This window comes from Phaenicophaeus curvirostris, chromosome 23 (genome assembly GCF_032191515.1).
Source record: "Phaenicophaeus curvirostris isolate KB17595 chromosome 23, BPBGC_Pcur_1.0, whole genome shotgun sequence".
Lineage (NCBI taxonomy): Eukaryota > Metazoa > Chordata > Aves > Cuculiformes > Cuculidae > Phaenicophaeus > Phaenicophaeus curvirostris.
The window spans coordinates 3,998,904-4,014,042 of record NC_091414.1 but is presented as its reverse complement, the minus strand read 5'-3'; the positions used below and the strand labels follow the sequence as shown (position 1 = coordinate 4,014,042).

At 56.6% G+C, this 15,139-nt stretch overlaps 2 protein-coding genes across 3 annotated transcripts in view; both read left to right on the top strand.

Moving 5' to 3' along the window:
* Nucleotides 1–3,542: 3,542 nt before the first annotated feature.
* Nucleotides 3,543–15,139, top strand: part of NUDC (nuclear distribution C, dynein complex regulator) — a 44,270-nt gene continuing 32,673 nt past the window's right edge. For both annotated transcript variants that reach the window (XM_069875562.1, XM_069875561.1), the window contains exons 1-3: nt 3,543–3,652; nt 4,962–5,061; nt 7,270–7,316. In XM_069875562.1, the coding sequence (XP_069731663.1) occupies nt 4,994–5,061; nt 7,270–7,316 (115 nt within the window). In that variant the 5' untranslated portion in view covers nt 3,543–3,652; nt 4,962–4,993. The remainder of the gene's footprint in view (nt 3,653–4,961; nt 5,062–7,269; nt 7,317–15,139) is intronic.
* On the top strand, nt 11,762–12,719 carry SFN (stratifin). Its single transcript, XM_069875100.1, has one exon. The coding sequence runs from the start codon at nt 11,930–11,932 to the stop codon at nt 12,668–12,670; it is 741 nt and encodes a 246-aa protein (XP_069731201.1). The 5' UTR covers nt 11,762–11,929; the 3' UTR covers nt 12,671–12,719.

The window sequence follows — 15,139 nt, the reverse complement described above, 5'->3', positions numbered from 1 at the left end:
TCTGTGGTTTGCAAGGCGTATCTTTATAGCTTTGACAATTATTTTCTGCCCCTAGGAAGGTGGGGGAAGCTGACACACAGAAAGGGCGCAGCGATGCTCTGTGCACACACCCGGCTCTGCCAGGTACTGGAAAAACTGCCACCCTGTCCCTGCTGGCTTTCAGTTTTAGTAATGGGAGATGTCAGCAGTCACAAGGCTCGTCGTTAACGCAGGGTTTGGTGAGAGGAAAGGTTTGGCTTTGATGATCGAATACAAACAGGCAGCAGTGCTCCACTGAAACTTAGATTCGTAGGATGGGTTGGGTTGGAAGGGACCTCAAAGCTCATCCAGTTCCACTCCTGCCATGGGCAGGGACACCTCCCACTGGATCAGGGGCTCCAAGCCCCATCCAACCTGGCCTTGAACCCCTCCAGGGATGGAGCAGCCATGATTTCTCTGGGCAACCTGGGTCAGGGCCTCCCCACCCTCACAGCAAAACATTTCTTCGTAAGATCTCATCTCAATCTCCCTTCTTTCAGTGAAAACCCTTCCCCTCATCCTATCCCTGCACTCCCTGATCAAGAGACCTTCTTCAGCTTTTCTGCAGGCCATCTTCCTCAACTTCTTGCTCCCGCACTGCTGCAGGGGAATTCTGATCTTGGGCTAGCGGAGGGAAGCTGGATTTGTTTGGGTTTCAGAGCTCAGCAGGCTTCATGTGTTACAGGATGCGAGGCAGCAGGAGCCCTCACCATGTCCCTTTTGTTTCAGAGAGGTTTGACCACCACTGCCCCTGGGTGGGCAACTGCGTGGGGAAGCGCAACTACCGCTACTTCTACGCCTTCATCCTCTCCCTCTCGTTCCTGACAGCCTTCATCTTCGCTTGTGTTGTCACCCACCTCACCTTGCGTAAGTACAGCCGCGTGTGTTGTATTCCTGGACCGTGAGCGACTTGGGGCAGCGCTGAGGCACCGTTCCTGTTGGACAGAGCGTGGGAAGGCTTGGGGTGGTTTACACCAGGCTTTTCAGTGCAGGTCACCTGAGTAAAAGCTCCCAGAAAAGAGGTTGTGGTGAGGTGAGTGTTGGGCTCTTCTCCCAAGTAACAAGTGATGGGCTCATAGGAGATGGCCTCAGGTTGCACCAGGGGAGGTTTTGACTGGATATTAAGAAAAATTTCTTTGCTGAAAGAGTGGTGAAGCTCTGGCAGAGGCTGCCCAGTGCAGCTGTGGAGTTTCCATCCCTGGAGGGTTTCAAAAACTATGTAGACGTGGCACTTTGTGACATGGTTTAGCAGGCACAGTGGGGCTGGGCTGATGGATGGACTGGATGAACTTAGGGGTCTTTTCCAACCTTCGTGATTCCGTGATTCCTTGTCCTGTTTACTTTGCAGGCTCTCAGAGAGATGGATTCCTCGTCACGCTGAAGACAACACCTGCAAGATATCCTTCTGGTGGATGCCACCAGCTGCTCGGTGTCAAGTGCTAGCGCGGCAGCGCTAACCGTGTCGCAGAGAGCTGCAAGGAGCTTGTTGTAGGGTTGCCCTAATTTACCTCCCACAATTTAATTTAGTCCCACAGCTCCCCAGCTGGGGCAGGTGGGCATCTCTCCATCTGTAGGCTGCTAACATCCCAGATTGAGAAGACCTTTAGTTCACCAGCAGGGACTAAGGGTGGGTGAGAAGTTTGTTTCGTGGTTTGCGTGGAAAGGAAAGCAGTGGGACTGGGCTGTGCCCTGGGGAATGCCTGCAGAACAGCACTCTGGGGTGATGAGGTCCTTCCAAACCATCCCTTTGCCTCTCCTTGCAGGATGACGTTGTTCCCCGAGACTTTCCTTGACTTTGGTTTCACTGTGCTGGAGCTGGTGATTTGTTTTTTCTCAGTCTGGTCTATTTTGGGCCTCTCAGGTTTTCACACTTATTTAGTCGCCTCCAACCTGACGACAAACGAAGATGTAAGTACTTTATCTTTCTTCTGCGGGGCTGGCCCTGCTCCTCAGCAGAGTTGAGGTTTTGTGGGGATCTCTGGCTGCCTGGGATAATCCACTGCAAACCACCCGTGCCCACGGCGTTTGGGCTGCAGTTTCAGGTCGCTGCGTGGGGGGAGAGCAGCACGTAGCAGCAGGGTAGCGTACAACGCAAGCCACGCGAGCTGCTGGGCGGTCTCGGGCTGTGGGTGTCGTGCTTTGCGGTGTTAGAAAGGTCATGTGCGAATTTTTTCCAGTCTGTATTCAGCCTTGCTTGAAATCAGGAGTTCTGACATTAAAAAAAAGAAAGCTGACCCCAGAGATTTGTTTGGGTGTTAACCTGGGCTGCGGGTGATCTTAATTCAGCATCCTGCATAACCACAGGCTTCCTCTGAGACCCTGGGCAAGTCCCTTTGTCTCTATCGGTTCCTCGTCTCTAAAAGGCAAATGATGCACAGACAGCTGACGAGATTTACTGTAAAGTCTGAGGTGCCTGCAGACTCCAAAAGCCAAATGAGTTCCCTAAGCAGGGCAGATTGGACAGAAAAGCAGGATCTGTCTGGTCCTCGGAATCAAAATTCACCCTTCTGGCCAGAAGTTCCTGTAATCCTTGCTGGGAGCTGCCAGCCCTGCAGATGATGGGTTTGCATCCCTTTTTAGTTTGCTTTTCTCTACGCTTCTCTGTTACGTTCAAAGATGTTGGCCGGTGGCACGAGGGCATGTCAGTGAAGGTGGAGGGAAGATTGAGGTGAGATCTTAGGAAGAAATGTTTTGCTGTGAGGGTGGGGAGGCCCTGACCCAGGTTGCCCAGAGAAATCGTGGCTGCTCCATCCCTGGAGGGGTTCAAGGCCAGGTTGGATGGGGCTTGGAGCCCCTGATCCAGTGGGAGGTGTCCCTGCCCAAGGCAGGGGTGGGACTGGATGGGCTTTGAGGTCCCTTTCAACCCAAACCATTCCACCATCCTGTGATTCTGGGCTGATGGAGACCACCGTGTCCTCTCTGGCCGCGTTGCCAATGTCGCCAGCCTCGTGCTGTGGTCGGGGAGGGGATGTGAAAACAAAAGAAGGAAATGTCACGGTAGCTGGTTCACTGCAGGCGGTGCCCGAGGCCGGGTATAGCATCTGCCCACTCACATGTGCCTGCGCTCGGTGCGACCGGGGTTTCGAATTCAAAGTCGCAGTGGCAGCTGCTCAGGGTGGGGAGAGAGATGAGATTGTTTCCTTCTCTTGCTGCACGGCCTGGGAATCCCCTTGCTGTTTGCTCAGCCCAAGGAGCACAGGAGACACCGTGAGCTGGAGCCCCACTCTGCTGAGTGTTCAGTCTAGGGCAGAACCAGGAGGAGGAGGAGGTTGGGGTTGAAGACAGTGACAGTGACAAGTTGCTGTGGAGGACACGGCTTCAGAGCTGCAAGGATGAACCTTGGCAGAGGCAGGCGCGGCGCATTGCTGTCTCCTCTGGCTGCCTTTCTACAGCTGTGCTGCTTCTTTTAGCAGTCAGACAAGCCTTCATCTCTTGAGCAGGGCTTTGAACCGAGTCCGTTATCGTCTAATTATCTGCTGCCGCATCTTTCCTATCCTAATCTGCCTGCATCCTTTCCCTTTCAGATCAAAGGGTCCTGGTCGAATAAGAGGGGCTCGGAGTTTGCCAATCCCTACAGCCATAAAAGTATCCTCACAAACTGCTGTGCAGTGCTGTGTGGACCGTTCCATCCCAGGTAAGAGCCTTCAGCCTCCACGGCATCGGGAATTGCATCCTGCTCTGTGAGAGGAGCCTTGGAAAGGAAGGGTTGGTGAGGAGGCTTTGTCACCACAAACATGTAAAGCTTGATGAGTTTGGGTCATAGAATCACGGGATGGTTTGGGTTGGAAGAGAACTCAAAGCCCATCCAGTTCCACCCCCTGCCACAGGCAGGGACACCTCCCGCTGGATCAGGGGCTCCAAGCCCCATCCAGCCTGGCCTTGAACCCCTCCAGGGATGGGGCAGCCACCACTGCTCTGGGCAACCTGGGCCAGGGTCACTTGGAATTGCTTCACGGAGCTTGCAGATAAGATGCACCCTGCAGTTCAATAGGCTTAGCACCAAAGGGCTGAGCAGCAGCCAGTAAGTGCTAGTGGGGACTGTGTTTCTTAGCATGTGTTTTTCCTCCTTTACGCTGAGGATCCAGCACCCTTCAGGCAGCCAGCGGAGATCCACACCAAGCAGTGCAGACACCCAGGGTTCCACCAGCGCTTAGATTACCTGAAATCGTAGCATCCTACAAAATCCTCTGAACTGTGAGTTAAAACAAGGGCAGAAGTGGTAGTTAGGTAGATGTAGAGAAGCGCTGGGCCAAAGCACAGGTGCCTGCAGCCCAGGGTTGCTGCTGCTTTGTCACCAGAGGGTGCAGTTGGGCAGAGCCAGGCGCTGCGCTGCAGCAGTGGGGACCTGCTCGCTGGGATGGAATGCTCAGCCTATCCAAAGGCTTCTGGACATCCTCGAGACAAGTTTCTTCCCAGAATCCCATTTGGATTTATGCAGAGCATCCCAGAGGTGCTAACGTGGAGTAACACAGCAGCTGGGAAGGGTGTCTGAGGCAGGGTATGTGCAGTCAAAGCGCTTGCGCTTACATCTGGTTCCACTCTTTGAAGTGCCTCCAAGCTTTTCTTTGGATTCAGAGGTGCAGAAATGCCTCTCAGAGATAGTAAATATGTGGATTCAGGGAGTGGAGCTTCGTGCTGGGAGGATGTGGGGAGAATGGTGCTTAACTCCAGTTCTTTCCTCGTTAATGTTGGTTTTCTCTTGTCAAGCCCTTTCGCCAGTTCCTGTTTGGGTTTGTGGTGACCCAAAGCTTTAACTCCTAAAGGCTGTTTGGTGGCTGGTGTGATAAGTTTGTGGTTTGTGTGGTGGGCAGGAAGGCGTGTTATCCAGCAGGCTCCTGCCGACACTTCGGTTAGCGCTTCCCACAAGGACAGCCCTTGCTGGGAGCTCCCGTCTCCGTGGAGTCTCCTCTTACCTCTTCTCCCCTTTCCTTTCTGTTTTCCAGTCTGATAGACAGAAGAGGATTTATCCAGCCAGATGTCGGGACCCCGTCTAGTCCTAAGAGCGAGATCCCTTCCTTTGGAGCCAAAACTGACACCAGCATGGTAGGAGGCATTCCGTAGCAGTGCTGTGATGTAGCCCAGTGCCTGCACCTCAATCCAGCCAGTACCTTCCCCACTCACCATCTCCCCAGCCTCAGGCGGCACAGCCCTGTGATGCAGAGCTGCCAAAGACTCGGTCGAGCCATACGTTGCCTTTTTTTTTTATATTATTTATTTATTATTTTGTGGTTATTTGTCTCACTGTGATGTGGCCCGTCTGGACTTTGGATTGATAGAGCCCAACAGCATGCAAGACCCGCAACCTCGTGTGGTTCCTGCTGCACCTGGGAAGCAAATAGGGCTGGGGAGCCACCAGATCTCTGAGCCTGGAGTGACTGCTCCAGGGCTTCACTGTGTTTCCTGCCTGGAGAAATGAGATCGGGGCTGGCAAGCGATTCCCACCCTGAGCTGGGCTGTTACGCCTCGTCTTCTGGGCTAGCGGAGGCATAAGTTCCCTTGTAACCCTGTTATCTCCATGAACACCTCTTGCTCCTCTGTGTCGACGTGGAAGGGCTGTTTTGTCTCTTAATAGCTGGGGTCTCACCTCAGCTGCTGCCAGAGCAGCTTTCCTTGCTCAGAAGCTGCTGTGTCTTGGTAAGTTGGGGCTGTTCACCCGGGAGGACTCTGGCTGCCAGTGGTTGTGGCAGTTGGCTGGTGTCCCAGCTGCTGCCAACCCTGTTTTCTGGCTCGTTGCTGAAAGAGTGCTGAAAAACTCCGGGTGTTTTGGTCCTGGCAGTCAGTAAGAGACCATTTTGCAGCAAGGACGTGAGTTAGGCTGACTCTCCTTTTAACGGGGAAGAAAAACTCGCAGTGTTCTTTGCCTCTCAGCAGGAGATGCTGATTGGCAAGGCTACAGTTTTAAGATTTGGGAACCTTATCCTGCCAGAAAAGTCTGTCCCATCCTTAGGAGACCAAAAGGCAACAGGAAAGGGGGCGAATTCCTTAGGGTCCCACTTTTTCTGTGTGGAGTTTCCCAGAGGAAGCAGCGAGCGGGTGCTGGTCTCTGGTAGCTTCACCCTGTGCTCTTTGTTTGGGTTTCTGGGCGACAGGGTTGTTCCCAGCACCTCAGGAGCGATTCCCGTGGGCCTGGGCGCATCCACGAGCGTCATTCCAGGTCTGCAGAGGCACAGGAGAGCCCGGCTGCGCTCCTGCCACTGAAGTGTGCGTAGAGGGGAGTCACAGACCTTGTTAGCAATACTTGAATCATGTTATTAAAAGCTGCTGGATATTTTTGCACAATTTGTAGATGTTTTTTTTCTCTGTAGAGCATTTTCTATCCAGAGCAGGGAGCCGAGTGCAGTAGCTCCAGGGCGGAGGCTTGCAGTGTTCTGTGCTGAGCTGCCCACTCAGGTTTCTGGGGGTCAGAGACAGGGATTTCAGCCTCGGGCAGAGGCAGCACTGCCGGGGCCAGCCTTTCCTCTCTAAATTCACCAGCCTTGTGCTTTGCACACTTTGAGGGATTGCACCAGCCTGCACGCAGCTTCGTGCCATCCCCCGAGGTTCGCCTGCCTTTATGTTTCTGGCTGGCCGCACAGAGATCTCGGTGCGGGGTTGCTGTGACCACAGCTCTGCCTTCACCTCTGCAAATGGAATGGATCCTTCCATGCCTCTGGAGAGGCCACCCTGCCCTTCTCTCCTCGTTTCTCCTGCAGGGGTGGCCCCAGCGGGGCTTGGCCCTGCCTTGTAGGGGCCTTGGTGGTGCCTTCCAGGGACAGGTGAGGAGCTGGGGGGAGCAGAACCGTGCAGAGAGGGTCTGGTGCTGGGGCGTGAGGAGCAGTGCAGGAGGCTACCAGGGGCCAAACGCCTTTCTGTTTTTATTTAAACTGGTTTCCTTTGTTACTCAACATAATAAAATTATATTTTTAAAGAGTTAATTGCTTGGATTATTGTTTTATTCCTATCAGACAGTGTTTTAACGCTTCTCAGGTGGCAGCTGGACTCCTAACCAAGCTCCTGCAGGATGGGGCTGTGAGGGACACGTGGCAGCAGTTGGAGTGGCTCTTGTGGAACAAAGGGATTTTTCCATCCCACGTCTCCAGGCTGGCCAGGGTCTCATCCACGTGTCGATCCCCTTCCTGCAGAAGCCGCCGCCTCAACATCCTTTCCCCCCACTCCTCGCCGTGCCAGGCTCTGTGCTCCCCAGCTCTGACCCAGCCCTCTCCAGCCGTCCCGGCACGTGGCGAGGTGCGTAATCTCTGGTGTCTTCTCCAGGAGGACGCCTGCCAGGACTTTGCCATTTCCTGCACAGCCTGACGGGATTTGCCCCCTTCTTGGACGTTAGCCGTGCTTTCTGAGGGTTAGCTGGTAAGAGAGCGCTTTCTTCTCCCATCCCAAGCCACCCATCTCATCTCCAGTGCATGACCAGTCCACGGAGCCCATCACCTCCAGTTTTGTTGACATCCGTCTGCCCCGTCCATCCCACCGGTGTCCCACGAAGGGCGTCCCATCCCTGGCTTGTGCCGTCTCGGTGCGGGGCTGCAAGGTGGAGGGGTTGCCCACAGCCTCAGCGAGAAGAGCGATGTCCCCTGCTTGAGACTCAGGATGGTGTCCCTGAGCTTTGTGCTGGGGCTTGGGAGGAGATGGAATTGCCTTTTTTGTGCGTGCCTGCTCGTGAAAGGGTGTGGCTGGGGGTTCCTGAACCCCGGGGCTTTGCAGATTGGCATGGTTTATGCTCATGAATTTGCTGGATGAAGCCCTGAAATGACTTGGAGATTCAGTATTTGGAGCGAGCTGTGGCCCAAAGAGGAGCAGGAGCCCGGAAAGGATTTCTAAACCCAGTGCTGACCCGCTCTGTGTGCCAAGCAATCTTCCCTCTCCCTCCTGCTGTGTTTTCCTAACACCAGCTTCCTCTGACGTGCCCGTGGCCACAGTAAGTCCCTTCCAAAGCACGTTGTGAGGAAGCTCTGCTTCACTCCTGGGCTGTGAAGCTGCCCCTCTCCCTCCCAGCGCTCTCCTCCATCCTGCTCTCTCTCTCCCCACCAAGCCTGGGTGCTCCGGCTGCTTCTCGCTTGTGTATTTCTAGCACTAAACTTCTCTTTCTATTCCTCTCCCTGCTGCTGGGTCCGTCCAGTACCAAGAGCCCTGGCTGCCCTCTGGATCGCCCTGCGGGGAGCCAGGACGCCGTGGGCAACCCCCAAACTACAGCCATGACCACCACGAGTGCCTCCGCTCGCCAGGGCTATGCGGCTGCACCTTCGTCTCTCCCGCCGTGAGAGATCGGGGAGGGAAAAAGCGACTGTGCGCAAGTAAAAAAAGCTTTTCCACCCCTCCCTCCTCCGGGAGCCGAGGTGGCCGGCCCGCGGGTTGAAAGCTCAAAGCCATACAGCCGTCCCACCTGGGTGCAATAAGTGGAGTTCTTGCTGTCTCCTGCTGCTGGACGGACTCACCGACCGAGCCGAGACCCCCGGCGGCTCCCCGGAACCACCAGCCTTACCCAGCGAAGGTGTCTCCCCTCCCGTAGATACTGGAAGATAGCGGATAGAATTCCAGCGGGTTTGCGAAACGAGCAGGCTTCCTGCCAGCGCCTTTACGGCCGAGCCGGTGGCATCACGCACCGAGCCCACCAGCCCCTCTCCGAGCCGTGTCCGTGGGCTGGAGAGCTCTCCTCTGGAACAGGAGTTTGTGTGTGGTTAGAATTTATCCTTGCACCCCCTGCCAGCTCCCCCTTTCCTCTTTTTCTCTTAGCGTGGCTCTGGTTTTAGGGGAAGGGGTTGAAGCCCTGCAGCACCTTGACCGGAGGCTGCAGCCCAGGGTGGCTGCTCCGGCACCCAGCACCGGGTCCTCCCAGCGTAGAGCCCAGTAGGATTCACCATCTATTTATGCCTTTTACTTTTGTAACAGAATAAAAATCCTATTTACTGTATGTGAGCGTCTGGCTCCTCTTCTGCTGGTGGAAGGGAGCTGCTCCCTGCAGCTCGTGCCTGGGCTTGTGGAGCAGCAAAGGGCTGCGCCCCGTGCCAGAGAGAGCCAGGAGCTCCCTAAACTCAGCTGTGACCTTGAAGCAAGTCTCAGCCTTCCCTGGCTTTTCCAACCTGGTGAATTCTATGATTCTATGAATGGCTGGGAGCATCCTTCGATGCCACCGAGAACGGCTAAGAGCATCTTCTGCCTCCTGCCTGCTGTCGTGGAGCCGCTTGAGCCCCCAACCCATGACTTCACCGGCTTGGATCACGGGACGAGAGGTGTGCTCTCCATGGGATGATGCACCTTCAGCATTCAGGGCACCCCCGGGCGCTCTGCGGGGTGACGCTGCAGCTGAGCTCGCCTGCAGCCTTTACGCAGCGATCTGGGGCTCTTCCTTCACCCGCTCGCTGCTTTGCACGGAACCGGTAGAGCAGAATGTTTGTGCAGGCTGCTCTCAGCCCGGCGCAACCAACACTTGGCAGCAGCTCAGCCCCTTTGGCAGGAGCTACCGGCAGGCGCCTGAGCACACCCCATCCGAGCTTCCCATCCTCCTGGGGTCTCCCCACAAAACAGAGCTGAGATGAGAGGATTAAACACCCCAAGTGCCCCAAGCCCACGGCTTTGAGGCTGCTCTGACAGCGAGTGCATCACCAGGGATTGAGGGATGCAGACCGCGACCACGTGCAGCTTTTTGCTCAAAGCAGCATCAGCTGCAGGATAATTCTTGCTGGGAATTGCTACCTGGCATGTTTATGAGGGAAAGAGGAGGGTTTTAGAGGGTGGAATACATCAGGCTGCCTGTTTATCCCCCTTTATGGGGCTTCTACCCTTGGTTCTGGATCAACCAGCTATGGATCTGCCTCCCCCTGCACCTCGTCCACCAGAGGGTAGGAGATGGGCAAGGGTCTCCCAGCTCGATGATCCGATGGGTCTTTTCCAACCTGCTGATTCTATGATTCTATGAGGCCGTTTCTTTGGAAAACGCCTTTTTCTGACTCAGCAGGGTGTAATCTGCTTCCACGGAGGACCTGTAATCGCCAGTGAGGTGCTGCAGCTCCATGATTAGAATCATAGAATCATAGAATCATAGAATCATAGAATCATAGAATCATAGAATCACCAGGTTGGAAAGGACCCACTGGATCATCGAGTCCAACCATTCCCATCAAATTATAACCCAGAGGGACTGGAGGAGCAGATGTGTGACCTCCTCGCTGAGCAGGGGGGACTCCAGCCTCATCCTGTACCCAAGGGCTTGGCTTGAACAACCCCAAATCCCCCCTGCGAGGGTGGGGAAGGAGCGATGCGGAGGCTGGAGGGTTGTTTTTCTGGCCTGCGAAGCACCCAGGGTCTTTTTTTGCATCCTCCAGCATCCATCGCCCCATCCTGGGGGGGATCCAAGCGATGACGGGGACGGGACACTCCCAGCTGGGGTGGCACCAGGGATGAGTAAAGCAAAGAGTCACCGTGATTAAAAAAAAAAACACCACTTTTTTGCCTTGGCTTGATGCCTCGAGCACTCGCCCCACCCTGCCCTTCCCGCACGGCTCCCGCACGGCAGATAACGCCGGGGCTTGGCGCGGGCCAAGGCTTCGGCACCGCGGGCCAAGGCTTCGTCACCGCGGCCAGGAGCTGCCGGCGCCCGGCGTGTGCCAACAAGCTCGAGCAGGTCGAGAGTGAAACTGCCGTGCAACACGAAGCACAGATCCTAATCGGGGCGGAGCGTTTCCATCAGCAGCCCAGCACCCACGGCGCCTTCATGTCATAGAATCACAGAATCACAGAATCACCAGGTTGGAAGAGACCCATCAGATCATCGAGTCCAACCATTCCCATCAATCACTAACCCATGTCCCTCAGCACCTCGGCCACCCGTCCCTTAAACCCCTCCAGGGAAGGGGACTCAAAGAAATACCCCAAAAAGTCAAAAGAAACCCACTCAAAACTCTTTTGGTGACAGCTTGGAGGAGAGAAAAGATGCTGGGCTGGAGGTTGGGATGGGGAGAGGCAGCCCCAGGCTGGGGAGGAGAGGTGGGGGAGCCCTGAGTTCGCAGGGCTGGGGGTTTCCCCGCTGCGGGAGGTTTTTTGGGGGTGAGATAAACATAGTCTGACTTTACAGGGGGTCAGACCAGTCCTGCCGCGCGGCGGCTCGAAGGCGATGGCGCCTGCTTCGGGGCGGTCCCTCCCGCAGCGACTCGCTGAGCCTCCCCGTGCCTCAGTTTCCCCACCTGTGGGAATAAATACCTGCCCGTCAAGCCCTCGCAATTACCAGTGAGTTAATCACCATAGAAAGAGGACAGTGATATGATTGGGGAGGGGGGGATGCGGGGAGGAGGAAACCCTTTCTACAGCTGGATGCACCTCATTGCCCGTTTCTCTTGGGGGAAGGTGGGAAGATCCAAGTGTTACAGAACCACTAGGTTGGAAAAAAACCCCAGGATCATCGAATCCAACCATTCCTATCAAGCACTAAACCCCTCAGCACCTCACGTCCCCATGTATCCCCCCAAAATGATGATCTAAAACGATGACCTACTCGCTGTCCCCACTTAGAGGTCTTTTCCACCTTTAAGGATTCCACGAGTCTATGACTCCGAGCAGTCAGAGATGGGCGTCCCCTTGGTCCCGGGGTGGGTGTTGGCTGCAAGGAGAACCCCTGGGGCACCCACTGAGCCCTCCCCGGGGACCCATGGGGCGTTGGCCGCCCCCTCACCCCTTCCCCTGCGCCCGTTGCCCGCGGGTGATGATTCACGGCGATTTTCCTTTTAAGGCTGGGCTCGGCGGGGAGGAAGCAGAGGAGGAGGAGGAGGAGGAGGAGGACACTCCTTTGGCCTTCGCTGGCTCCTCCCGCTCTCGCTCGAGGCTCCGACGCTCAGCCAAAAACGAATCCCAGCGACGGGGCTCGGCAGAGGCTCCGACGGCTCTCGGCTCGTCACCCAAGCGTCTCCCCTACGCCCGCGTCCCAACCATGGAGAGGAACCACCTAGTACAGAAGGCCAAGCTGGCCGAGCAGGCTGAGCGCTACGAGGACATGGCCGAGTTCATGAAGGCGGTGGTGGAGCACGGGGAAGAGTTGTCCAACGAGGAACGCAACCTCCTCTCCGTCGCCTACAAGAACGTGGTGGGTTGCCAGCGCTCGGCGTGGAGGGTCATCTCCAGCATCGAACACAAAACCGAAGAGGGGGACGACAAAGCGCAGCTGGTGAACGAGTATCGGGAGAAGGTGGAAAAGGAGCTGAATAGCGTCTGTGAAAACGTCCTGGCTTTGCTGGAGAAGCATCTCATCAAGAGCACAGGTGATGCTGAGAGCAGGGTCTTCTACCTGAAGATGTTCGGTGACTACTACCGGTACCTGGCCGAGGTGGCCACCGGGGACAGCCGCAAGGGCGCGATAGACAAAGCCCAGAAAGCCTACCAAGACGCCATGGACATCAGCAAAAAGGAGATGCAACCCACGAACCCCATCCGCCTGGGGCTGGCCCTCAACTTCTCCGTCTTCCACTACGAGATCGCCAACGCCCCCGAGCAGGCCATCTCCCTGGCCAAGACCACCTTCGACGAGGCCATGGGGGACCTGCACACGCTCAGCGAAGACTCCTACAAGGACAGCACCCTCATCATGCAGCTGCTCAGGGACAACCTCACGCTATGGACAGCCGAGTGCGCCGGAGAAGACGGCGGCGAGGCTGGTGAAGAGCCCAAGAACTGAACGGCCCCTTCGTAGCTCGGGACCAGCCCCCTCTCCAGTCCCTTCATGGTTTCTTTTTTTTTTTTTTTGGGGGGGGTTATTTTTGGGGTTTCTTGGGGAGGGAAGGTGTCTTGGCTCCCCCACGGCCCCTCCAGCTTGGATGCCAAGAGCTGGGGGCCACGCGTGGTGTTTGCTGGGCAGCTTTGGCCTTCCCTCTCCCCCATCCTCTGCTCTGGGGTGGGGGGAAGGAGGGAGAGGCGGTTCCTCCATCCCAGAGGGCTGCCAGCCCCCTACTATTTAACATTTTTGAGTGAGGGGGGCACCCAGCCCAACGCACGCGCTGGCTCCAAACCCCCCGTCCTGGAGGGCTGGAGCCGCGACGGGAGGAGGTGAGGGGCCAGGACGGGGCGAGGGGGGGACCGGGCAGCCCCCTCACTCTGGAAGGGGGGGTCACATATTGCCAAAAACCTCTATGCATCTCCAATAAACCGTCTCCTGCACGCCTGCCTCTGGTCTGCCTCATCTCTGCCCCGCGCACGTGTCTGGGCTGGAGGGGCCCTTGGGTCTCTCAGAATCTGGAGGGGCCCTTGGGTCTCTTGGAATCTGGAGGGATCCTTGGGTCTCTCAGAATCTGGAGGGGCCGTTGGGTTTCTTGGAATCTGGAGGGGCCCTTGGGTCTCTTGGAATCTGGAGGGGCCGTTGGGTCTCTCAGAATCTGGAGGGGCCGTTGGGTTTCTTGGAATCTGGAGGGGCCCTTGAGTCTTTCAGAATCTGGAGGGGCCGTTGGGTCTCTCAGAATCTGGAGGGACCCTTGGGTCTCTTGGAATCTGGAGGGGCCGTTGGGTCTTTCAGAATCTGGAGGGATCATTGGGTTTCTTGGAATCTGGAGGGGCCCTTGGGTCTCTCAGAATCTGGAGGGGCCGTTGGGTCTCTCGGAATCTGGAAGGGCCCTTCGGTCTCTCAGAATCTGGAGGGGCCCTTGGGTCTCTCGGAATCTGGAGGGGCCCTTCGGTCTCTTGGAATCTGGAGGGGCCCTTGGGTCTTGCAGAATCTGGAGGGGCTGTTGGGTCTCTTGGAATCTGGAAGGGCAGTTGGGTCTCTCAGAATCTGGAGGGCCTATTGGGTCTCTTGGAATCTGGAGGGCCCGTTGGGTCCCTCACAATCCACAGCGGCCGTTCGGCTGCTCCCGAACCTCCCAGCCCCGTGACGGGCTCAGGGAATCTTGATGGCTGGAAAACCACAGCCCGTGGAAGGCCTCGCGGGGTGGGTTCTGCTGCCGTGGGGCTTAGGCAGCCCCACACGGGTGATTTCCCAGCTCCACAGGGTGCTCCGAGGTCCCTGGCCCCACAATGGGGTGTCCCCTCCCTTGATGGCCCCCAAAACCCATCAGCAAGGCCCTCGAGCAGGTCCCAGCCCTTCTCTCCATCCAAAATGTGGGTCAGATCCCGTATCGGCACCTGCAGCGACACAGGGACAGCCCTGGGGTGTCATCAGGGTGGAGACGTCCCCATCGAGATCTGGACGAGCTGAGACAGGAGAAAACTCAGCAATTCTGGCCCTGGCGCCCAGCCACGGCGAAGGGTGCAGCCCCCCCTCCTCCTCCTCCTCCTCCTCCCTTACTCCCCGCTACCGCCAGAGCACGAGTTTCAACATGAAAAATAATTACAATAAAATACAGTCATGGCACCCAGGGCTATGAGCTCATCAGATCAAGCGCAGCAGGGCTGGGCAGGAGGCGGCTTTGATGGGAAACGCCGGGATGCCAGGAGGAAACGTGGTGTGACTCAGGACGTGGGGACATTTAGGCTGAATATTAGGAAAAAAAAATTTCATGGAAAAAGGATCATTGGGCAGTGTCCGAGGCTGCCCAGGGAGGGGGTTGAGTCCCCTTCCCTGGAGGGGTTTAAGGGATGGGTGGACGAGGTGCTGAGGGACATGGGTTAGTGATTGATGGGAATGGTTGGACTCGATGATCTGGTGGGTCTCTTCCAACCCGGTGGTTCTATGAGTCTATGATTCTATGATTCTATGACCGCAGTGGGAACACGCCAGCCCCGAGCCCCAACACAGCCAACCCGCAGTGCCAGGAGCTTCTTCTGGGCTTTGGGGAAACTGAGGCACAAGACATCCCTGGCTTGCAAAGCCCAAGGGGGTCACTGCTCCCTGTGGAGGGCCTGGGATGGCTGGAACGAGGCTTGCGAGGAGGGCTCTGCCGTGGGAAAGCGCCGGCTGCTGTGGGAGGTTGGGCTGTGCAAACCAGAACCTGTTCGCCCAGGATGGGACACGTCACCTGGAGCAGAGCCCAGATGAGGGGATTAACCCCTGCGAGCTCCCCCCAGCCCCTCGCCCACCCCTTCAATCCTTTCCCCATCGCCAACCCAGCATCTTGTAGAAGCAAAGGCGGCGGCTGCCTTGGCCTCGCCGAGGACCGGGTCAGCAGCTCTGGCAGGTTGCAGTTTGCTCGGCAGGTCCCGGCTGAGCTGGGGGAGC

Coding starts and splice junctions, on each gene's coding strand:
- SFN (XM_069875100.1), top strand. CDS start 11,930: ATGGAGAGGAACCACCTAGTACAGAAGGCCAAGCTGGCCGAGCAGGCT.